This window comes from Dipteris shenzhenensis, chromosome 27, assembly GCF_047967505.1.
Source record: "Dipteris shenzhenensis isolate YYH24624 ecotype China chromosome 27, Dip_SZ_1.0, whole genome shotgun sequence".
Classification (NCBI taxonomy): Eukaryota; Viridiplantae; Streptophyta; class Polypodiopsida; order Gleicheniales; family Dipteridaceae; genus Dipteris; species Dipteris shenzhenensis.
In genome coordinates this window covers 44726526-44751058 of record NC_141622.1, presented here as the reverse complement: position 1 = coordinate 44751058, position 24533 = coordinate 44726526, and the positions used below count along the sequence as shown (strand labels likewise).

The window sequence follows — 24533 nt, the reverse complement described above, 5'->3', positions numbered from 1 at the left end:
GAGGTGATTAGTCTTCCCACAATGTTTGCAAGGTGAAAACTTGCCCTTTTGAGTTTTTATGGCATAAGCTATGTCATTGCCTCTCCGGAGTTCCATGTGCCTTTCTTCTTCTTGAAGAGCAGTAATAAGACCTTCAAGAGTAGGATTAGGAAGATGTTTCAAAGTGGTAACAACATGATCATAATCTTCAGGCATACTTTTGAGCAATACTGCCATTGCATCATCTGTAGTGATTAGAGAGTTGATAGAAGCAAGTTGAGTCATGAGACTCCGCATGTGATTGACATGGGCAGCCAAAGGAGTGCCACTGGCCATCTTCAATTCAAAGAAAGCAATCTTAAGTGACAATTTTGAGATGTGAGAGCTAGCACCAAAAATAATATCAAGCTTCTGCCAAGCTTCAGAAGGAGACTCCAAATCACAAATGTGATGAATATAGTCATCTCCTAAGCCAAGAGCAATAATGCCATAGGCTTTCTCCTCTCTAGCAGGATCTCGTGCCAGGCGTGTAGGAGTTGAGGATTCTCCAGCATTAGAGGCTGTTGAAGAACAAGTTGAAGCAGGTTTGACAAGCCCCCAGAGGTTTTGCCTCATCAATGCAAACTTAACTTTCATCTGCCATGTGTGAAGCCTTTACCATTGAACTTATCCGTATTCAAGAAGGTAGCCATGAGAGGGTCTAACCCAAAATGGGCAGTGTCTACTCTCTTACAAGGCTAGAAAGAGTTGAAGAGCTTCAAAGTACAAGCATTTAGAGTAGCAAAGACTTGTAACCAAATTCCATACTACAAATCATAATGGAAATGATGCTTCAACTTGCATGCTTCATAGAGGTGGCTAAATGAAAGTATTTAAAACAAATCCAGGTATAGCAACTTAAAGGAAAGTTGTAGCCATAGTTGTACTGATGCTATTCAACACTTTAAAATATCAGAAATGCTAAAGTAGCATCTAATGTAGCATCAAACTCACAACATTGTCAAAACTGTCCAAAACAGAGACCTGAACTTGGAGGGCTTGTATCTCACTCTTCAAAGCAAAGAAAAGAGGGCTTTCTAGGTAGAAATAAAGCTGGTATACCAGAGAAGAGCCATTGAAGAAGAGAGGCGAAATGTCGTGTCACGTCGCCATAGCCAACAGCTTGAAAGTCGACTGGTTTTTTGGCTGTTTCTCCCTCCCTGGTGGACCATTTCCCTTCAAATCTGGACAGGAGCTAGCTCATACTGTTGTGCAAGCTTGGCTCAGAGGAATTTTGGAATGGCTGCTCCAGCAAGTCGAATTGAACGAAATGGCGTCAAGAAGAAGGTGACTGTTGCACGGTTTCGTGGGCACCATTATCTAATTCCTCTGACGTGGAGGTTTGCCCATATGAAGGGTCTCTCCAGCCAGAAGGACCCTGGGAATGGTTGCTAAAGGGCGCGCTAAGACCCTTTGCTGAGTACTGAGCTAAAATAAAGAGAGCTCAATGGCTCAAGCAAAAACAAGTACAAAAATATCATATCATGTGCTATCTGCTATCTGGAGCAAGCTGAGAACTGGAACTGGAAACTCAGAAACCGAAGCCCGGCACTGTGGTGGCTCGTCTATGAGCGGTGAATATATCTCGAATTTGAGTCTGTCTGGCTGTCTCATATTGCGGTGTCGGAGGGGGGCGTGGTCTCCTTGATCTTTGAACCCGCTGATCTAGTTGGAGAAGCTAAGCTTTGTACCAAAATTGTCAAACAAGGGTTTCCAAAACTGTCTAAGGCGAGCTGTGCCCTGTGCATCGATGGTACCCTTGCATGGAATAAGCATGCCAAATTTGCTAAACCTGTCCAAAAAGGTTGGGCACATGGTGGTCTTGGAACTAATGACTAGTGGAAGGCTGTGATACAATCCATGCTAATCTGCTCAAAAGGCTGATCGGGAATTTCAAAGGGTTGAAAGACAAGGGCATTGCACATCAGCTTACAGTGAGGCTAACACCTCAGCAAAATGGTAAAGCTGAGAGGAAAAATCGTACTCTTATGGAGAAGGATAGATGCATGCTAAAAAGCAAAAGATTGCCTCACAAATTTTGGCTTGAAGGTCTCATGTGTGCCAATTATGTTTTGAATCGGGCTCCCACAAAAGCTTTGAAGACCCAGACTCCCTATGAAGTTTGGCAAGGGAGAAAGCCTTCTGTGGATCATTTTCGTGTTTTTGGATGCATTGCATATGCTCATGTGCCCGTTGAGTTTTGGCATAAGTTGTCTAATAAGGCAATCAAATGCATTTTTGTTGGGTACAGTGCAGAGAGCAAGGGCTACCGTCTCTCACCGGTTGTTTTTCAGAGGACGCCTTTGTGTGCTGGCCCAATTCTGTGCTACCATACTCCATGATATACATGATTCCACAGCTGGCGGACACAAAGGGGTTGCTGGCACTCTCGAGAAGATCGAGCGTAACTTTTTCTGGCCCCTTATATTCCTCCCTCCCTCAGATTCTCAGGAGTCACATCACTTGTGTTTTGAGTGCATTATGCTAAAATCTTTTTGGTTTTTATTTTTAGAGTAAAATATTCAAAGTTTGGCTCTCAATATACATATGAATTATCAAAGAGGTGTCTATCAGTGCGTTGTACTAATGTGAATTGACAAACATTGACAAACAATGGAACTTAATGGAACTTATTGCAGGGAGAGGATGGATGATTGGTATAAAATGAAGCGTGAACGTGGGAGGGGCTTAAATCGTTACATCAAGGAGTTCCACAAAAAGAAGGAACGTGCTTATAGGGAGAAACTGGAAAGAATTCAACGTGAAAAAATAAATCTTTTGAAGAACAATGATGTGGAGGGATACTTGCGGATGGTTAAGGTGGGTGTCGTGTTGGAATTTTGCCCGATTGTGTATATTGTATCACTAAGACATTCTCTGGTATTTTTATGGCTAAATTTCTTAAAGTTCTGAACATTAACCAGGATGCAAAGTCAGACAGAGTAAAGCAGCTTCTGAAGGAGACAGAAGCATATCTACAAAAGCTTGGTGTGAAACTTCAGCAACAGAAGGTTCAGGCCATGCTCGATGGTGAGGCACATATGGATGCGAAGAGTGTGAAAGAGGACTTAGCCAAAGATCAAGCACAGGTATGTCAGTTTTGAAGTGGCAGCTGAAAGAGAGTGAGAGTCTGTTCTCGTCTAATAACTGGTAACGTCTGTTTTGCACAGCGAGTTAGAATCTGTTCTTGTGTAATAACTGGTAATCTCTGTTCTTGTCTAATAACTGGTAGCCTCTGTTTTGTACAGAATTATCTTGAAAGCAATGAGAAGTATTACTTGATGGCACACAGGTATGTTATGGGTTGTGTAAAAGATTGGTAAAGACTGCTGGTGGACGTTGTTTATGCTTTGAATTGGATGTTTTACTTATGGCCTCTGACAGACTGCCTTATGCTTGTTGTATAACTTGCAGTGTGAAAGAGATTATCAAAGAGCAACCTCAAACACTGATTGGTGGCAAGTTACGCGAGTAAGTTCTGGAGCATTTCTTTAGGAGTTTGAGGAGTTCATCATTCACATATCCAGCATTCTGTTGTCCTTGAAATTATGAATCAAGTGTTTGTGTCTCTTCACTGCTACCAGGTACCAAATGAATGGTCTAAGATGGATGGTGTCACTGTATAACAACAGCTTGAACGGCATCCTAGCTGATGAAATGGGCCTTGGAAAAACAGTCCAGGTAATTTCAGCCACGAGCTTCATAGTTCATTGCATTTCAGCACACTGCCCAATGCAAAAAACGGTTTACAAAATTTATCACTGCCACAAAATAAATTTAAAATAGATCGAGGGAGCTCTTTGGTTTATGAGAGAAATGTGCGTCTAAGCTTTTATAGAGGCATGCCCTAATCTAAAGTCACATCTCCATGATGGGAAAGAGGGTCCATCCATGGGCTGCTCAAGCTCGTCAACTTGGTAGTTATGTGCTGGTTAGTTGCTTGTTTTAAATAAAAATTTAGGACAGACATACCTCTTCAAGCTTATAGCTGTGTAGTGTCTTACTTCAGGGTCTCTTCAAGGTTTCTCCTTCAGAATACAAGACATTTCAAAAGAACCACATTCAGGCCTATATCATTCTCCTGTATTGCATTTGGTTATGGATATACAATGTGCATCATGCAAAGATAGCTTAGCAAGCACGAGTGCTCAAGGATTTTCATGGATAAAATGTGCCAATGAAAGGATGCAAACCTGTATCTAAATGACAAAATGAGTTATGTACGACTTAGCCTCAAGGGACTAAAGCCAATCTACACAAGATGCCAGGCCCCTTTCATGCCATGATAATGCTCCAGCTGGATGATACGATGGATGCAATAACAGGTGCATTAAAAGTGAGTCTTATAGGTGCATTGAAGAGAGATCCCAATATTGACTCTAACCGAGGACCTACCTGAATGACTGACAAGACCTCGCCTTCTGACCTGCTTGACCTGCCTGATTGCAGATGTAGCTGACTAACAATATGAACATGGCATCTGTATTGGCATGTGACAGATATCGGCTACCCACACGATTGTTGCTTCTATAATACTCTTACCCTAGATCCTTCACCATCGTAGTACTAAGTGGCACCATTGCCAAACAGTCCTCCATTGAAAATCTATTGATTTGGTGCTGAGTCCAAATGTCTGACAACCCATGCTCCACATGAGTATTTGGATGTCTAGTCATTACAAGGGCTTTGTGTGTGAATGCTTTGCTGTCCAATGGAATTAACGGTTCCGCTTATGTAGGAAATCCTAGATTTACTATATTTAGAAAGATGTGTTGTATGAAGAGTTTGGCGATGTTCGGAGCCTGTGCACTGCTTTTGCAAGCAACAAAGTGTGCCATTTTGGACAGTCGATCAACAATTACCATAATCAGAGTGTTACCTTTGGAGGATCGTGGTAGTGTTGTAATGAAATCCATGGTAATACTTTCCCACCTTTCAGTTAGAACTGGAAGAGGTTGAAGAAGTCCTGTTGGAAGTCGTTGGCTTGCTTTCATTTGTTGACAAGATAAGCAAGATGTAACCATGTTGATGACGTCGCTTTTCATCTGAGGCTAGTAGTATGTTGCACTGAGTAACCTATAAGTCTTGTTGATGCCTGGATGGGCAGCATAAGGAACTACATGATGCTCTTTTAACAAAAGACGTCGAACATCCTTGTCATGTGGTACACAGACGCGATCTTGATAATACAGAAGGTTGTCCGTATAAGAATAGGATGAGAAAATCTTCTGTTCGGAAGTCGAAGGTTGATCTTTTGAAAGAACTTGTACTGCTGTGCCGAAGTCTTTATCATTGAAATACTTTCCTTTGAATGAATTCGGAACATCCACAGATAATGTAGAGATTACCATAGCTGATGCTAGAGTTAACCTGCTGAGAGCATCTGCAACTACATTGCGTAGTCCTGGAATGGACTCAATGGTCATGTGAAAGTTGGCCAGAAACTCAACCCAGCGTGCTTGTCGAGCGTTCATGGCTGGCTGAGTAAAGATATACTTTAAAGAGTGATGGTCTGTCTTGACCACCGAGGCGGCTCCCATGAGATAATGTTTCCAAGAGCGATAAGCATGTACAACAGTAAGAAACTCCTTATCATAAACCGGGTATCGGGTTTGGATATCTGAATGTTTATGGCTGTCAAAAGCAATAACTCTGCCTTCTTGCATCGGGAAGCCACTGAAAAACTATTGTGCTTTTCAATAATTCGGACATAGGAGCTGCGATTTCGGAAAACTGATAGACCTTTGTATGGTAGAAGTTTGCCAATCCGAGAAAAGAGCGGACATCATGAACATTCTTAGGAGTAGACCAGTTTTAGATTACCTCGACCTTCTTGGGATCCACAGAGATGCCTTGAGCTGAAATAACATGTCCCAAATATTCGAGTTGGGTCTTGAAGAACTCACTCTTCTCAATGTTGATGTAGAGAGAATTTGCGCGGAGAACTGCAAAAACTTGGTGAAGATGTTGTTTGTGCTCATGTAGGGATCTGCTGAAAACGAGGATGTCATCGAGGTAAACGATGACGAACTTATCGAGGAAAGGCCTGAAGATGTCGTTTATTAGTGTCATGAATGTGGCCGGGGCATTATTCTCTCTCTCTCTCTCTCCCTCCCTCCCTCCCTCCCTTGGCGGCCACGGCCGTGAGAAGTCTCACTCTCTCTCTCTCTCTCTCTCTCTCTCTCTCTCTCTACCTCCCTCTCTTGGCGGCCACGACCGCTAGAAGTTTCATTCTCTCTCCCTCTCTCTCTCCCTAAGTCTCCCTCCTCTCTTCTCTCTCATCTCTCTCTCTCTCTCTCTCTCTCACCTCTCTCTCTCTCTCTCTCTCTCTCTCTCCCTCCCTCCCTCCCTACTCTCTCCCTCCCTCTGGCGGCCACGGCTGCCAGAAGTTTCATTCCCTCTCTCTCCCTCTCTCTCTTTCTCTCTCTCTCCCTCTCTCTCCCTCTCTCTCTTTCTCTCTCCCTAAGTCTCCCTCCTCTCTTCTCTCTCTCTCTCTCCCTCTCCCTCCCTCTAGCACAGAAGTTTCATTCCCTCTCTCTCCCTCTCTCTCTTTCTCTATCGCTCTCTCTCTCTCTCCCTCTCTCTCTTTCTCTCTCCCTAAGTCTCCCTCCTCTCTTCTCTCTCTCTCTCTCCCTCTCCCTCCCTACTCTCTCCCTCCCTCTAGCAGCCACGGCTGCCAGGAGACTCTCTTCTCTCTCTTAATCTCTCTCTCCCTCTCTCAGCTCTCTCTTTCTTTCCCTCCCTACTCTTCTCTCTCATTGCCGCCAGGAGACTCTCTTTTCTCTCTCCCTCTCTCAGCTCTCTCTTTCTTTCCCTCCCTACTCTTCTCTCTCATTTAAGGAGCCCCTCTTCTCTCTCTGAATCTCTTGTCTCTCTCCCTCTCTCTCTTTCTCTCCCTCCCTACTCTTCTCTCTCATTTCTCATTCTCTCTCTCCCTTTGGCGGCCACGGCTGCGAAGAGCCCCTCTTCTCTCTCTTAATTTCTCTCTTTCCCTCTCTCCTCTCTGCCACATTTCATTCTCTTAAACTTCTCTCTCTCTCCCTCTCTCTCCCTCTCTCTCTTTCTCTCTCTCTCCCTCTCTCTCCCTCTCTCTCTTTCTCTCTCTCTCTCCCTCTCTCTCCCTACTCTCTCCCTCCCTCTAGCAGCCACGGCCGCCAGGAGACCCTCTTCTCTCTCTTAATCTCTCTCCCCCTCTCTCCTCTCTCTCTTTCTTTCCCTCCCTACTCTTCTCTCTCATTTAAGGAGCCCCTCTTCTCTCTCTGAATCTCTCTCTCTCTCTCCCTCTCTCCCTTCTCTCTTTCTCTCCCTCCCTACTCCTCTCTCATTTCTCATTCTCTCTCTCATTTCTATTCTCTCTCTCCCTTTGGCAGCCACGGCCGCCAAGAGCCCCTCTTCTCTCTCTTAATTTCTCTCTTTCCCTCTCTCCTCTCTCTTTCTCTCCCTCACTATTCTCTCTCATTTCTCAAATTTACAAACTCAAATATAAATAAGAAACTAATTAAAATAGAACTCAAAAACTCAAATAAGAAACTAATTTAAAAAGAATTGTAATGTTTAACCCAAAAGGCATGACCAAACATTCATAGTGTCCATACTTTGTTCGAAAAGCTGTCTTGTACTCATCGCCTTCTTGTATGCGAATTTGATGATAACCTGAACGAAGATCAATCTTTGAGAATTGTGTTGCGTGTAGAAGTTGATCGAAGAGGTCATCGATGCGAGGCAATGGATACTTGTTTTTGATAGTGAGCTTATTGAGGGCTCGGTAGTCGATGCCGAGGCGCATTGACTTATTCTTTTTTTCCACAAGTAGTACAAGAGATCCGAAAGGGCTGCGATTGGGCCGAATGTGACCTTTGTCGAGTAGTTCGGTCACCTGTCTTTGGATTTCTTCATTTTGAGTGTAAGAAACCCGATAAGGAGGTTTCGACGGTGGATTATTGCCGGGAATAAGTTCGATTGGGTGATCCACTGGTCGTCGAGGTGGTAACTGCTTTGGCAATTCCTGTGGAAAAATATCCAGGTAGGGCTGGAAAAAAGGTTGGTTGAGGTATTCAGGAGGATCCTTTGTTGGTGTCTCCTCTACTGCCGTAACCAACAAAAGTGAAGTCTTTACTTGACGTTTACAAACCCACTTCTTTACTTGTAGGACAGAGGCAACTGGGGTTGAAGGAGAGTCCCTAGAACCAATTAGCTCAATAAGTTTTCCCTGGTGGACAAACTGGATAGTATGGCTGCGAAAACTGATTGATGGATCATAGTCGTAGAGCCACTGTTGTCCAAGTATGACATCGTACCGAGAAAGAGGCATGATGTCGAAGTTCAACTTGTCCGTATAGTGTTGGATGCGAAAAGACAAGTTTTTGATCCTGGTGTTGCCCAAGAAGGTAGTTCCATTTGCGAGTTCAATCTGATAGTCCATGAGACTAGGACTGGTGTTCAATCGAAGTTTGTTGACCATAGAACTGAGAGGGAAAGGGAGAGGGAGTGGAACGACGAAGACAGAGAGAGAGAGGGGGACACACAAAAGTGTGGGTGTGAAGTGTAGAGCCACACCACAAACTCATAGGTTTTATTAGGATTAGGCTTTCACCCTGTGACTGTCTTAAGACAGTCATAGGTGTCATAACTTTAACAAAAGGGTGGCAGTGTGCCTTTACCCCAACAACCTCCCACCTAAAGGCCAATGTGCCTAAAGGGGAGAAAAGAATAAAAATTACAGCAATATACAGTTACTGTATACAAGACCATAAAATAAGAATGGTCTCATCCTAATCCCATGATGTGGCGGCAATGTGCAAACCGCTCTGTAGGGAAGCTCTTAGTGAGCAAATCTGCAGGATTATCATCAGTATGCACCTTCACAAGCTCAAGTCGCTTGTCTTCCAGTACCTCCCTGATGAAATGGTATTTCACATCTATGTGCTTGGTCTTTTGATGAAAGACCGGATTCTTTGCCAACATGATAGCACTCTGACTATCACAATGCAAAAGTGGCATATCTCCTGTAATGCCCAAATCTCCCACCAGCCGAGTAAGCCATATTGCTTCCTTGCAAGCCTCAGTGGCTGCAACATATTCAGCTTCAGTGGTTGACAGTGCAACACATTTCTGCAACCGAGACACCCATGATATAGCACCTCCTGCAAATGTGAAAATATAACCGGTAGTAGACTTCCGGTTATCTGCATTCCCTGCATAGTCTGAATCTGTAAAACCATGCACCAATGCATCCTGCCTACCATAGCATATGCACAAGTCTTTGGTACCCTTGAGATACCTCAAGACACCTTTCACTGCTTCCCAGTGCCGCTTGCCTGGATTTGCCATATACCTGCTGATGACTCCCACCGCAAAAGCAATATCCGGACGAGTGGCAACCATGGCATACATCAAAGAACCAACTGCAGATGCATACAGAACCTTGGCCATTTCAGCCTTATCATCATCTGATCTGGGGCTGTCCTTACTGCTGAGTTTTAAATGTGGAGGCAACGGGGTACTAATAGACTTCCCCCCCTCCATTTTAAACCTCTGCAGTATTTTGTCAATGTGCTCCTCCTGTGACAGAAACAAAAGTCCCTTGGACCTGTCACGAATAATCCGCATGCCAAGAATATGGTTTGCATCACCCAAGTCTTTCATGTCAAAAGACTTATGCAGTTGTTTCTTCAAAGCACTAATCTCCTGCTGAGATGTGCTGGCAATCAGCATGTCATCCACATGTAGAATGAGTAGCATCAAACTGCCATCCTTTGCCCGTTTGGTGTACAAGCAATGATCGGTTTCACACCTATGATACCCTTGGGACTGCATGAAGGCATCAAACTTCTTGTACCATTCTCTTGGCGCCTGCTTGAGTCCATACAAGCTCCTCTTGAGCTTACACACAAGCTGCTCTTTCCCTTAAACAGCATATCCCTCTGGCTGACTCATGTAGATCTCATCATGGAGATCTCCGTGAAGAAAAGTAGTCTTCACATCCATCTGACATAAATCCATGTCCTCATGAGCAACAAGAGCTAACACTGCTCTCAAAGTAGTCATCTTGACGACAGGGGAAAAGATCTCATCAAAGTCAATGCCCTTCTCCTGCTTAAATCCCTTGGCAACCAATCTGGCCTTATACCTCGGTAAAGCATTTGAATCCACTTTGACTTTGTAAACCCATTTGCATGGCAAAACCTTTCTGCCTGCAGGTAGCTGCACCAAGTCCCATGTATCATTTTGAAGTAGGGAGTCCATTTCTGACTGCATGGCTTTCTCCCACTTCCTTTTATCTGTTCTTCCCATAGCTTCCTTGAAGCTGGAAGGCTCACCACAATCTGTCAGCATGATAAAATCAGCCACATTATTGGCTCCGGGAACAAACCTGTCAGGAGGCCGTTGTACACGGGTGCTCCTCCTAACAAAATGTTCCGGATTAGGCTGCTGTCTAGCCTGTTCGTCATGCATGACGGGTGGCTGTACCACCATATTTGGCTGTTCTACAGCGCCATTTGCTGGCATATCCAGTGGTGCATCATTGGCAAAATTGTCTGGCTGATTTTCAGCCTGTATACCCTCTTGAACAGGGTTATCTACAGCAGCCTGCTGCTGCATATTAATGGGCATTCTTTGTTGTCCGACATCATCATAAACAACCCTCCTGTATTCCACAGGTTGCACGGGTTCTTTGTGTACACTATCCTCTTTAAAGATGACATCATTGCTGCGTATAATCTTCCGTTTGACGGGATCCCATAACCTGTACCCCATTTCACCTTCGTCACCATAACCCATAAAGATGCATCTGGAAGACTTTGGCTCCAGTTTGGTGCGCAGTTCTTTGCGTATATGAGCAAAGCACTCGCAGCCAAACACACGTAAGTGCTTATATGAAGGTGGCTTGCCAGACCACACCTCCTCTGGCACTTTCAGCTCCAAAGCCTTATTCGGCGACCTGTTAATTAGGTGAACTGCTGTTTGCACGGCTTCTGCCCAAAAGCCATGGGGCAATGCAGCATAAGACAACATACATCGAACCTTCTCCTGAATAGTTCGATTCATCCGCTCACTCACACCATTTTGAGATGCATTATGAGGGGCTGTGAGTTCCTGTTTAATGCGCTTAGCTTCGCAAAACTGTACAAAAGCATGTGACACATACTCACCCCCATTATCGGATCTGAGGCATTTCAGCGTGCGACCTGTCCGATTCTCAACCTGAGCGACAAACTTCTTGAAAGCATCTAAGGCATCGCTTTTATGCTTCAAGAAATAGACCCACACTTTGCGTGTGGCATCATCAATAAAAGTAATGAAATACTTTGCACCCCCTAGTGATAGCTGTGGCATCTCACACAAATCATTGTGCACTAGATCAAGCGGTGCTCTATTCTGGGGAGTTCTCCTCTTATGAGGAGTCATAGAATGCTTTCCAAAAATGCAATGATCACAAGTAGGCAAATCTGAAAATGAAAGAGACGGCAGATAACCCAAACGTGACAGTTCTTGCATTCCTTTAAGGGACATGTGTCCCAACCGGCTATGCCACAATGAAACCTTTGGCAGCTTGGTTATGGCAACAACATGATTACCTACACTGGAAACATAAAGAGGGTACAAGGTATCACTCTTATAACCCTCAGCCACTACAACCTGGCCATCAGTAATCACCCATTTGGAATCCCCAAATGTGGTGTGGTAACCACTGTCATCCAACAAGCTAGTGCTAATCAGATTTTTCTTGATTTGCGGCACATGGCGAACACCATCAAGCATAAATATGCGTCCATTAGGGAATACTATCTGTATACTGCCAATCCCTGCAATCTGACATGCATAGTTGTTCCCAAGGTGAACAACTCCATGAGTACCTGTGTAGGAAGTAAACCACTCCCTATGAGGCGTAACATGAAAAGAAGCACCTGAATCCAAGAGCCAGGTGTGCATGTCATGGCCATCAATAACCAATGTATGTGCAATTACAGCAGAAGAACATAATACCTCATGTTTGTCACTGTCACTGTCCTCTGCTGCAACATTCACTGCATCCAAGTCATCTGTCTTGGCCTTGCCTTTGCCTTTGCTTCCACTGCCTGCATCCTTTGTCTCAGCCTTCTTGGCTTTTTGATCCCGTATAAACTTGAAGCACTTAGACTTCACATGTCCCTTCTTGCCACAGTAAAAGCATTCAATATCCTTTTTGCCACGGGACTGACTGCGGGATTTGGACTTGCCAGCAGATCTCCCCTTCTGCTGAGTCCTACCTCTTTCCTGTACCTGCAAAGCATTGGAAGACTTGCTGCCCGCATTATTCTTCCTGCTCATCTCCTCCATAAGGAGAGAGCTCTCCACATCAGCATACATAAGAGTGACATTTGAATTTGACAGGGTGGTCTTGAAAGTGTCCCAACTCTCGGGGAGGGTACACAACAAGAAAGTAGCCTTGAACTCCTCATCAAGGTTCAATCCCTGTGCAATAAGCTGTGTAAAGATGGCATTGAACTCACTCAAGTGTGAGGTCATAGCTGTACCTTCCTTTATGCGAAGGTCGACAAGCTTCTTCAACCAATAAACCTTACTGGCTGAACTCTTTTGGGCATACAACTCTTCTAGCCTCTGCCATAGGCCATAAGAGGTCTTTTCTGCCTGAACATTGAACACAAGAGAATCAGTGAGAGTAAGCATGATAGCAGCCCTTGCGGACAAATCAAGCTCCTCCCACTCATCATTTGCCATCCCAGATGGCTTGACACCCTTCACCCTTATGGGCTTAGAAATCTTCTTTAGCAGAAGTACATTCAAACAGTGTTCTGCCCATAATGCATAATTGTGTGCCCCTTCCAATTTCTTTATGTTCAGAATTGAAGATTCACTTCTCCCTGATGCCATATCAGATAAGGAAAGTACCTGACTCCCTGTAAGTAAAAAAAAAATGACTAAATAAAATTCTGATTTCTCAGAAAACCTGCTCTATCAAGAGCCAAGAGCACTCACAATAGTGCTGTTTTTACTGTCAAAAAATCTGCAGCAAAACAGAAAATTTTCCCTCCAGTCACTGTACCTTCTGACACACTGTACCGTGCTCAAATAGGCATAAAACAGTAACTTCAGAATGCTGCAGCTGTTCCACAAGTGCTTTATTAGTGCATCATCAGCTGACGAAGCACAAAACACTGCTGTCCTGGACACTTCTCCCACCTCAGATGAGGTATTGCACTGATTTTATATGCATAAACCACTTGTCATACACTGTTTTGTTCACTGAAAAGAGGCTCCAAACACCTCAGCCTGTCACAAACCTGCAACAAAGAATGCGACAAATCCCAAGCAATCACCCTTCTGCCAAGGGGATAAAAGGCATCTGAAGGTCTCAAACAGTAACTCAAGTGCTCACAAGCAAAATCTGGGCAAAAGCCCCTTGATTTGACACCTGTACCAAGTGAAAAACACCTCAACACTGAGGTAGCATACAAAATACAGCGCTCTCTTGGCACTTTCACCTGACAATGTAATACATAAACGGCCCTGTGTACACAGTAACAACACAGATCCCAACGTACAAACACTGAAGAGAAAATCTTTTGAGCACTGTCAACGATGGACAGTTAGGGACCGAGTAAACTCGATGCGCCCTGGCCAAGCGTGGCTCAACTGAGATTTTCTAAGTGCTGTACACAAAATGTGACCTGCAAAGAAATGTCACTGATACACTGCGGAAAACAAGACCAATGTGGGCACCCTGGCTCCACACGGCCTCAAGGCATACATTGCATACACTTCCAGGCAAAAGCCCTTTGAAATTGTCACCCAAAAACTGAGATTTGCACTCAGCAAAAGCATAAAAGCCCCTTGCAAATTAAGGCATCTGACCTGCCCGATCAAAGGTTGTGTGGGACATCTTGGCTCACCTTTGCCAAGTTTGCAATCAAGCATGTGTTGCTTTCTTTCACAAGCAATTAGAGAATGTCAAAATGGAAGAGGGGGACATCATGGATGCATACATCACAAAAATCAAGGATTTTTAAGAGCATCTCATTAATGTAGATGAAATTATTTCAGATGCTCAGGTAGTGTCCACGACACTCAATGGACTTCTTGAGTCCTACCAGGGGTTGGCTACTACATTGAGGTTGGTTGCTTCGGAAAGGCTGCACGCGAGCGTTATGACATATCTGAGGTCCCCGTGAAAAAAGCACGAACTTGCGCTCTAGTTTGTACCATTCCTGGAAGAAGATTCGGGCTGCTCCCTGAGGTTGCTCATGTTGGAGGGGATAGGCGAGGTAGGATGGAACCACCCGTGGAAATCTGGTAAAGGAGGTCCTGTCTGAGGTAACACTGGTGATGCTGAAATGGGTGTTACTGCTCGTGAGAGTACAGGAGTAGGTTGCAGAGTCCACTAAGAAGGGATAGGGAGCTGCTGTCGGAAGTGGAGGATATCCAGGAGAAGGAGTGCCTTCAGAGTGTAAATACTGTCTTGGGGAAGGTACAACCTATATAGGAGGATATTTGGGAGCTGAAGGAGGTGGAGAGTACCCTCGAGATGCTGAAGCTGAGGGGCAAAAATCTCTCCAAAGATGGACAGCAAACTCGTGAGGAATATTGGGTTCTGGGTATCTTTGTGTCTCGTGGAACACAACCTGGACTGTGCTGAGGAAGTAATGTAACTGAGGTGCCTCACGCAGAAGGTATAGGATGTGGTCCAAATCACTAGGAGGGCACGTGACACAGAAGACCCACGATGCCAAAGCTCCGAAATGGGCTGGTTGTGCAATCTGAACACGATATTGTGTGGTAGATAATGCCTGAGGTGTCCTTGAAAGGCCGGGTGAATTACCAGGGGTTTCCATGCTTTAAGGAAGCGTCTTTCATTTGCTGTAATTTGATAATGACAAGAGAATCATTAGAAGTAGAATGGAAAGAATCCACCTGGCATTGATTTAATCTGCCAATTTGTTGCGTAGAAAAGGCCTGCAGATTTCTGTCCGGAGGTCCATGTTGCTGTCCTTGCAAATCCACGTGGCTGTGTGAAGCAGAAATAGGTGCCGAGTAGACTTTCGAGGAAGATAGCGGCATTGGCAGAGGCTGGATGCAGAAAAGACAGATTTCCTGCGTTGATTTCAGAGAACAAGTGCCTGTGGGGTGTGAGGAACAGAGCTCGGCCTGGTTGGACAGGACTGGAAAGCAGCAACAGGGCGAATCTCACAGGCTGTCTTCATCATGATAGAAAGGCTGAACCGCTGCTGATCTGGTAGGTAAGGTGGCGAAAAAAAGGGGGGGGGCAGGCTGTCTATGACGAAACAGGCTGCGGATTCCAATGCTGTATCGCGATAGAGGGCTGGCGAACCAGGCTGCGGGCTTATCAAAGGCTGTTTTGCGGCAGCAATGGCAGGGCCTGGCAGGAAACCAGGGCAGCAAACCAGTGAGGGCAGGGCAGCAAACCGGCGAGGGGCAGGGCAGCAAACCGGCGAGGGGGCAGGGCAGCAAACCGGCGAGGGGGGGGGGGGCTGCATAGGGAGGCAAGCCTGCTTGATGAAATCTGTACGGGCGTCAAGATGGAGCGTCCCTTTTTTTCGTTTGTGGCTGCCTATGTTGGGTGGTTGCCCAAAAAATTAAAGGGTGGGTTTATTTGACCCTTAGGTAGTCTAGGGTTAGACCTAAGGTATGGGGCTGGGTTTTCCTTTTTAGCCCCTCTAGGTACCCTTTTTATAAGGTGCTTGGTGTCAAAAGGTGTGCCTATTCGAAGGGGTGTGACCCTTGGAATAGGTATACCTTTTCATGAAGGGGTGTGACCCTGTTTTTAAAAGGGGTGTCCCCACATGAAGAGGTGTGTCCTTTTTTCCACGATGGGGTGTGTCCCTTGGGTGAGGAGTCAAAACTCTTCATCAAAAGGTTTGTCCGATGGTGGAAAAGGTGCGTCCCTTGGTTTTGGACAGCCCAAGCACATGAAAAGACACGATTTTTGTCGTGTCCATTCACATCAACTCGTGATGTGAGGGAGATGGAGAGGCCATTGATGACTTTAGGCAGGGTTGGTGCTAAAATTTATGCTCATTCTCTCCATCTCTTCCATGCACAATGTGCACGGATATCCTTCTAGCAGAAAGAGATGTATGAGATAGGCGCTAGAAGGTGGGGGGCATTTCCTACAGGCAGGAGCGAAATTTGCTCTGATACCACTGTAAGAAATCCTAGATTTACTATATTTAGAAATGTGATAAGGAACAGAAAGGAGACTGAAATAGCAGAGAACATGGAATATTTGTATTGCTTGAGTGTCTGTAGTATCTGTAGTGTGTCATCCATACAATTGGGCCTCTCTTATATAGAGAGTGAAGAGTCACACATGAAAAGGTGTGTACTCCAAAGTGTATAGGGTGTGACCCTTGATGAGAGGGTACATTACAATAGAAGTATCTCTTTAATAGTGTCTCTTGTGAAGGGTTGTGCCTCATAGGAAGTGTCCCGTCGAAAGGGCATACCCTTCCACAAGTGTCCATTCATCAAACAATCCATAAGTCTAGAAATAGAGAAAGGAATACGTCACAGATCGTGACAGCTTATACCATTTATCCTCCGGTAAGGGAGGGTACGAGGCACTCCTTGCTTCCATCAAGTTCACAAACACAGAGAGAGAGAGAGAGAGAGAGAGAGAGAGAGAGAGAGAGAGATTAACGTCCTTGGGAGGCCTCACGGGCCTATGGGACAAACACACACCAAAAGGTGAACACCAAAACATTAGTTACGGACTGAGAGTCTCTTGTGAGTGTATATAGCACTCTCAAAGTTATTATAGGCTAACTATGTCTACTACCAACGATAATCGGCATGCATTACATCAGTTTAAGATTGAGAGTCTTTAGGCTTGGATTTGAAGTCTCTTATAAGTGCTTTTCCATCTGTGTAAACAGCCCATTTTCCTTCCTTTCGAGCATCCTTCACTTTAGCCAAAATTCAGTGGCCTTCATTTTGAGCTGAGTTGGGGTGAGCTCCTCCGCTATCCATACCTAGCCTAGCCTCTCCACTCAGCCTAGCCTCTCCGCCTAGCCTATCCTCTCCGCTCAGCCTCTCTCCGCCTAGCCTAGCCTCTCCTCTCAGCCCGTCCAGCTCCGCCAGCCTCTCCGACCTACTCCGCCAACCCCCGCTAGCCTACGCTACCCTGCTCCATACGCCAGCCTGCTCCCTCACCCCCGTGGGCTACTTCCCTTACCTCTGCGGGCTGCCTCCTCACCCCCGTGGCCTGCTCTTTATTCACTGCCCGACTCTGCTGCTGCGCCCTTAATTGCTCTTCGCTGGCACCGCGGGCCTCTCCTGGGCCCCGTGGAATGAGCCACACCTATTGCGTGGCTGCTAACTGGGCCATGTGACTGCTAGGAGCAGTCGCTAGCTTGGTGTGGCCAAGCAAGGCTGCTCAGCATAGCCCCTACAGCCTTAGGCATTGCCTAGGCCCAATCAAAGTCTCCATGAAACAGCGCGCACAAGGCGCACTGCCCTACACACCATCGACCTGCTCCAAGCTCCAAGGCTCCATCCAACACATCTCGGGCCTGCAAAAAACAAAAAAAAAACAGTGGAGCAGAGAGGTCAGTTTTCACACAATTGACAGCTCGCGACCAGAAAACAAGGGGCAAGAAAGAAAGAAAACACAGTGGTGAGCCAGTTGAGACAGAGGACCATGCCTACAAGAGCGGGAATAGAAGACACATGGGTCAAACTAGCTTTGGAGACAGCCATGGCAGCCCTCTCTACAGGGACAGCTCACAAAGGCACTACATAAGTACTCACATGCCTCAACAAAATCTGCATTGTGTTGATAGAGAAAATAGACAGCTTGGAGGCCACCGATGTGGTGCTATTGGCTGAAAAAGCACATGTGGACAAAACACTGGCTGAGATTCAGAAACAAGGTGGGAAGGTACAAGAGGAATGGAGAAAGGAGAAAGCCAAGAAAGAAGAATGGGAGAAGGAGAGAACAGAATGGGAAAATGAGAAGACCAAGCTACAAGACCAATTATACACATTGGGGACCGAATTACAACAAATGAAGGGCAAACAAACAACATCAGATGGTGGCTGCAAAGTTATGGATGAGCTCAAAGCAGAAAATGCAGCTCTTAAGAAAGGGGATCTCCTCATACAGATATTGTTATATGCTGATGATATAGTCCTTATATCCTCTTCAGCGGAGGGGCTGCAGAGAGACGTGGAGGCACTAGAGGTGTTTTGCAGAGAGAGATCTGACGGTCAACCTTGGGAAAACTAAGGTTATATTCTTCAACACCCTAGAGCAGTGACTCACCGACTTGGTTTCACCTATCTTGGTGAGCCAGTGGAGATAGTGCAGTCATACACATATTTGGGAGCAGTCTTCACATGACCCATCTTCACGATGAAACATGCAGCCCAGGAATGGCTCACACAAGGGCGTAGTGCTTTGGCTAGACTAGAGCGGCAATGTTTCTAGGCGCACTTCCAGGATCCACCGACGAAGGGTTGGCTTTTCGACACACTGGTGCGGCCGACTGTCATGTATGCAGCACCCTTTTTGAGGGTGTGATCTTCCAAGGACAGATCGGAGGAGCTTTGAGCGGCTACAGGTGACGATGGGATCCAAGATGATCCAATAAGCCCTCAGTTCCACATGAGATAGTACAGGCAGAGTTCGCCAGGACACCTCTCCAGGTTGATGCCATCTTTCAGACAGTGACTTTCATCCACAGAGTCTCGGACTTAACCCATTGGAGACTTCCGAGGTTGGCCCTAGAGTCATCCAGACGACTCGCAGAGAGTGGGTCAGACACATGGTATGCACGCGTATCTACATGGCTTGCCAGGCACGGTATCCAGATGGACAGGCTCCCCCCCTTTCAGTATAGCATGGATGCACCTACTGAGTCGATCTTGCGAGATGAGATCAACCGTATCATACGGCTAGACCTCCTCCAGCTTCACACATCCCGGACTTGGGGGGGGACCAGGAGCTCCCTACCAAGACCCTGTTTTATCGCGACCACCTCCTGAGAGTATCAGAGGAGGGATTCATCATCAGACCCCAGTATCTCGAGCATAGAGGAGTCTCTCATGCACTGAGGATTGCCATTGGTCAGATGCGGGTTTCGTCCCATCAGTTGAGGATCGAGGCATGGAGAGTAGCGGATATACCTAGAGAGCCGCGGATGTGCACGCTATGTATGTTGGGGGTGGTTGAGATAGAGGAGCATTTTCTTTATGTTTGCCCAGCCTACTACGAGATTCGGGGACGCTATCACGGTCTCTAATTAGAGGGGAGTGGTTTTGGTTCTTTGTCACGACTGATCCATTTCCATGACCAGGTCTGCATCGGGCTTTATTTGATGGAGACGCGGCGACACAGGGAGACGCTTCTACGACAAATTAGAGAGTAGCATGGGATGGTCGGACCACTACAAGACATAGAGGGTGACCGGGCACAGCGGCACGTCACAGATTTCTATACATTTGAGTTAGGCCCGGGACACAGTGGAGTGGAGGAAGAGGAGCTAGCCGATATGAGAGCAGTCTGGATGAGCAGCCGGCATAGTACCACTGGGAGAGGGGTGCAGAGGCCACATGTGCGACAGAGAGCCCTCAGAGTACACTCTATTGAGGTACGACCTATTAGAGCTTTCCTCAGGGGAGACCGACAGAGACGAGGGGTCACTCTAGACATAGCCCAGGGAGTCCAGAGAGCGAGGAGACCGCGTCCCCCACCGGAGCACGAGACAGCTCGACAGACGCAGATATGAGACATCTTCGCAGCCCACTAGAGAGCCATCACTGTACCAGGCTTCGATTTCGTCCCAGCACTTGGATAGATTGATTCATATGGCCCACTTTGCAGCTGTAGTGACTTTTGTTGTCTATGATTATGATGATGATTATGATTCTGCTAGCATAGACTAGTACTCAGCAAGGGTCCTAGCGTACCCTTTGCTTCAGCCCAGTGAGGCTTGTATGAGTTTGCTTTTCAGTGCACTTTGTTCCATAGGCCGGTGAGGTCTCCCGTGGACGTTAATATATCTTTCTCTCTCTCTCTCTCTCTCTCTCTCTCTCTCTCTCTCTCTCTCTCTCTCTCTCTCTCTCAGCCTCAGCTCTCCCACTCCCGTTCGTCGCACTGCTCCCATTCATCGCTCAGCTTGTTGTCGTCGTCGTCGTCGTCGCTCAGCCCATCGTTTGCCTCAGCCGCCGCCTGCCCCGCCTACCTACCTATCTAACGTAGCTAACCAGCTAACCAGCTATCAGAGGCGCCGCCAGCAGTCAGAAGCCAGAGGCCCCCAACAGTTGTCACTCGCCAGCGGCCAGTTCCCCCTAGCCGGTCGTCACCCACAAACTCCCTAGTGCCGTTGTCAACAACAAACCCCTCCCCCCCCCCCCACCCCAAAATCCTAACCCTAACCCTAATCCTAACCTCGAGTTGGGCTGAACCCCTAACCCAACCCGGGGGTTAGGTTCAGCTAGGGGGTTCTATAGACAACCAATTATGGACTGGCCTATGCTCTTTTCTAAGCCTCCCTCAACTCCTTCAACCTCCATCTGGACTCGGTACTCTACAGTTGCAGCAATGACACCCTCTCCGTATGCACACAATTATCAACAAGAAGGCTCAAAACGACCCATCCTTGGGTAACATGATCAGATTTTTAATCTACAGCAAGTAGTGAGAGCTCTACGATTGGAACTACCAGAAGTAAAAGCTCGACTTCACATTCTGGAAGGGCTTGGTAAGCTGGTAGTAATTGATGAGGCTGTAAAATCTTGTAAGGACTCGTCCCCTACCCCACAGCTAGTCTCTATTGTCAAAGATCTTGTTCATATTGAAGTACAAACTGCTAAGAAGGAAGTGATTGTGGAAGTGGATACGAAAGCAAGTAAGTCTGATATTCAAGCAGAGATTAAAGAACACGAAGCTAGATGTGATAATGCGCTGATGATTAGAATAGGCGGACTTCCATAAGATTGGTACAAAGAGGAGGACACTTATAGTGAATGGACAGATGATGATGAGCAGGATGATGATGACTCCAGGCCCGCTTTTCTTATGCACTACAAAGGTTAGGCAATCCTTACACTGAAGTCAAAAGATATGCGAATCAAGCTTCTTTGACAATCTTACAAGCTGAAGGGTACCAAAGTATGGATAGCTGAGCCAAAGTATGGATAGCTGAGGAGCTTACACAAGCTCAACTAAAAAATAAGGCAACTGAATTAGCTAAAGTCAGGGCTGCCAGAAAGGATGGAAAATGGGTAGTTTACTGTGAAGGTGTAGCCCTAATCATAGAGTTTAAATCAAAACCAAAAGACTCTCAGTCTTAAATTGATGTATGGCTGATTACTCTTTCAGACTATTATGCAGGTACTCTAAATAAATGGGGGTTGATTTTACAACCTTGGGAGCTGCCATGCGCCCTCCCTAAAGCAGTTGTACTAGAGGGTTTCTTGCTGTCCCATAGACCTTTTGGTCTCCAGTGGACGTGAACACTCTGTGTGTGTGTGTGTGTGTCACACACACACACACACACACACACACACACACACACACACACACACATGCACGCATGCACGCACGGACGCACGCACGCACGCACACACACCATGTTTCCTTTACACTTGGTCCTAATAAATAGCAAATTGTGCAATGTAAGCAAATTGTAGCGGGAAGATTGAAGGAGTTGTCAAGCTTATTGCTGTGCGCTTGAGTCCTCATTCCTTGAGGCTTAGTGGACAGAAGAGCCTTGTTTGGGAGTATTACCGAACTGCATGCTTTTTTGTTTGGGTACTTCTTAGTGTCATTTTGCAATTGTGCGTACATGTTTGCCTAGCCTACTGGGACTGTTTGTCACATTAATGGAATGATCAAAGCTACTGAGGTCTATCTCTTAGTAAGGTTGTGACCTCCGTACTCATTTTGAAAGGACAAGGGCCTCAAAAGAGATAGATTATGAATGATGCCCGAGTGTGAAGTTGTGAGCTTCTTCTTCCATATCTGGGTAAACAAAAAAGGCAAGGGGAAAAAAGGGGTGGGGTGGATGCCGTTTTCAGTTTTGTGTTGTTCGAGGCCAACTTAGGTAAAATTATGAATTCTATGCCTTACAATTCAGGTAAGGCTGGATGCTCTATCAGCATGATAATACTTTAATGTCCAAAACACTATTTTGCATCACGTTAAACTTTCTCCAATTTACAAGGCAAGATCAAGATGAATGCTATGAATGATAATAACTTATTCTCCTAGGCTTGCAAAGCTGACAAAATGCTATTTCTCAGCATGTAAAACTTTCTCTAACTCTATTTAAGCGGTTTTAACTTTTGTATTTGTATCAGATTCCAAGGGCGTTTTACTTGGCTTGCTGGTGCTAGCCTTCATTATAGTTTTTCTATGTGTGTACAAACTGCATGTGGACATCCTCACGTTGTGTGTAATCTCATCTTTTAAGAAGTTGTCATGCGAGGTGTGGATGCCCCATCATATAATCCATGAAATAACTCCATGGCTCAAGACTTACGAAGGAACGATTTAAAAGTGATGCTAAATCTCACAAGAAGCTCTTTTTTTTTTTTTTGTGGGGGGTTGGGGGCGCTGATTTTTTTTTTCCAAATTTCCTTCCGTATTTTGACATTTTACGAAGGAACGATTTAAAAGTGATGCTAAATCTCACAAGAAGCTCTTTTTATGTTTTGTGGGGGGTTGGGGGCGCTGATTTTTTTTTCCCAAATTTCCTTCCGTATTCCGACATTTTGAGGTAGAGTAACTGATGTTTGAATACATATCCCCACCCAAAAGCCAAGGTTGATGCGATGTCCTTGTGACTCGTGTTATCTTTTGATAATCCTTGAAGAAATGCACTTTTTAGACATATAGTATGTACAATATGAAGATTTCTCCTTCCACCCAAGAGATTCAAGAATCTTTCAAAACACAGATGGCAGCTTATGCTTGGGTACTGATGAGAACTTAAGTGTAGCTTTGCTTGCTAAGCTCTTTTTCTTCTTTTTAAATTTTCTCATTGTTTATTCAAGAATCTTTCAAAACACAGATGGCAGCTTATGCTTGGGTACTGATGAGAACTTAAGTGTAGCTTTGCTTGCTAAGCTCTTTTTCTTCTTTTTAAATTTTCTCATTGTTTTCCTTTGTTCTTTTGCTTGTTCTATACAAAAATGTAATTTGTAAGATTGGATATATTCTAGTCTTATGAAGTTATATGCACAATATGAAGGTTTCTCCTTCTATTTTGGTTTTTTCTTTTCACATTTGCTTCGTGCACAATCTGCATAGTTATAGTATGGTCATTTTACAAGGTAGATAAGAATTTTGTGTTAGACTTCAAGGGGCATAAGTATTATATTTCTAAAAGATAATCACATTCTAGGCTAGGTGCTTTCAATGCAAGGTTATGTATTTACCTTCTATATGAATCTGGTTACAGGTTATAGCTCTTCTTTGCTACTTGATAGAACACAAAAACGATCGTGGACCTTTTTTGGTGGTTGTGCCTTCATCTGTTCTACCAAACTGGGTATCAGAGCTAAATCATTGGGCTCCAAATATTGGCAAGGTGGCTTACACTGGGACTCCTGAAGAACGTCGCAAGCTTTTCAGGTCAAATAATGCCCTTTTATAGTGATCATTTCTATGTCAACTACCCTTACTCTTTCACTTGGAATTGATATCTGTTTAGGATTTTGGTTTAGCTATATACCTTATTGAAAGGATATATCCAGGGTGTATTTATAATGTATATTTACTCTTGTTACGCTTTTTTTCATGTTTATATCATTTATCTAATATTGTTTTGTGCACATGTTTACCTATCGGACGTGTGAGTTTCCACGTGAGTTATTCATCGACTGGTTTTTGTAGCAACTCCAATGCTTTGGTCTTCATCAGTTACAAAGATATTTTTTTATGTGGTCTTTACCATGAGTCTTATCAAGTGGATAAGTTTTTACTGTGGTAGCACCTTTGGTAGCTATAGCTTGAATGAAGATAATGTGGACTACTTTTTGAGTGGCCTTCTCCTTTGGTGCTAGCCTTTATCACTGTTGAGTTTGCCCTTCACTTCTGGAGTGTTGACAGAAACTCAGTGTGAAGGCATTTGTATAAATGGATGCTCAGGTATGTGTTTGTGTAGATTTGTATGTGTGAGAGCATGTGTTTATTGTTACACTCTAGTCGAGGTAACATGACCTCGGAAGGGTTAGTCGACATTTTTTTTTAAAGGATCAATGTTTGTATTATATTTGTTTGGGCTTCATGTAAAAGATAAAAAAGGAATAAGGTCAAGGTCCTTGGTGTGGGTGACATGGCACTAGACTAGGTGGATCTAAGGCTAAGGGACTTTAATGCATTAAATGTGCCTAGGGGCAGATGAATTCAAAGAGATCCCAAGAGAGGGGTAAATGATGCATTTACGAAGGACCCTAAATTGAGGACATGTGGCATACTAGATCCATCTAGGGGCTTGTTGGAATTATGCAAGCAGAAATCTTTCACGAAACGTAATGATCTAACGATT

At 45.1% G+C, this 24533-nt stretch overlaps 1 protein-coding gene across 2 annotated transcripts in view; it reads left to right on the top strand.

The window, feature by feature from the left end:
- The window catches only part of SYD (P-loop containing nucleoside triphosphate hydrolases superfamily protein), a 146649-nt gene that overhangs the window by 70098 nt on the left and 52018 nt on the right, over window positions 1-24533 (top strand). For both annotated transcript variants that reach the window (XM_087398858.1, XM_087398857.1), the window contains exons 10-15: window positions 2658-2838; window positions 2943-3107; window positions 3267-3310; window positions 3433-3489; window positions 3603-3699; window positions 23445-23617. In XM_087398858.1, the coding sequence (XP_087254984.1) occupies window positions 2658-2838; window positions 2943-3107; window positions 3267-3310; window positions 3433-3489; window positions 3603-3699; window positions 23445-23617 (717 nt within the window). The remainder of the gene's footprint in view (window positions 1-2657; window positions 2839-2942; window positions 3108-3266; window positions 3311-3432; window positions 3490-3602; window positions 3700-23444; window positions 23618-24533) is intronic.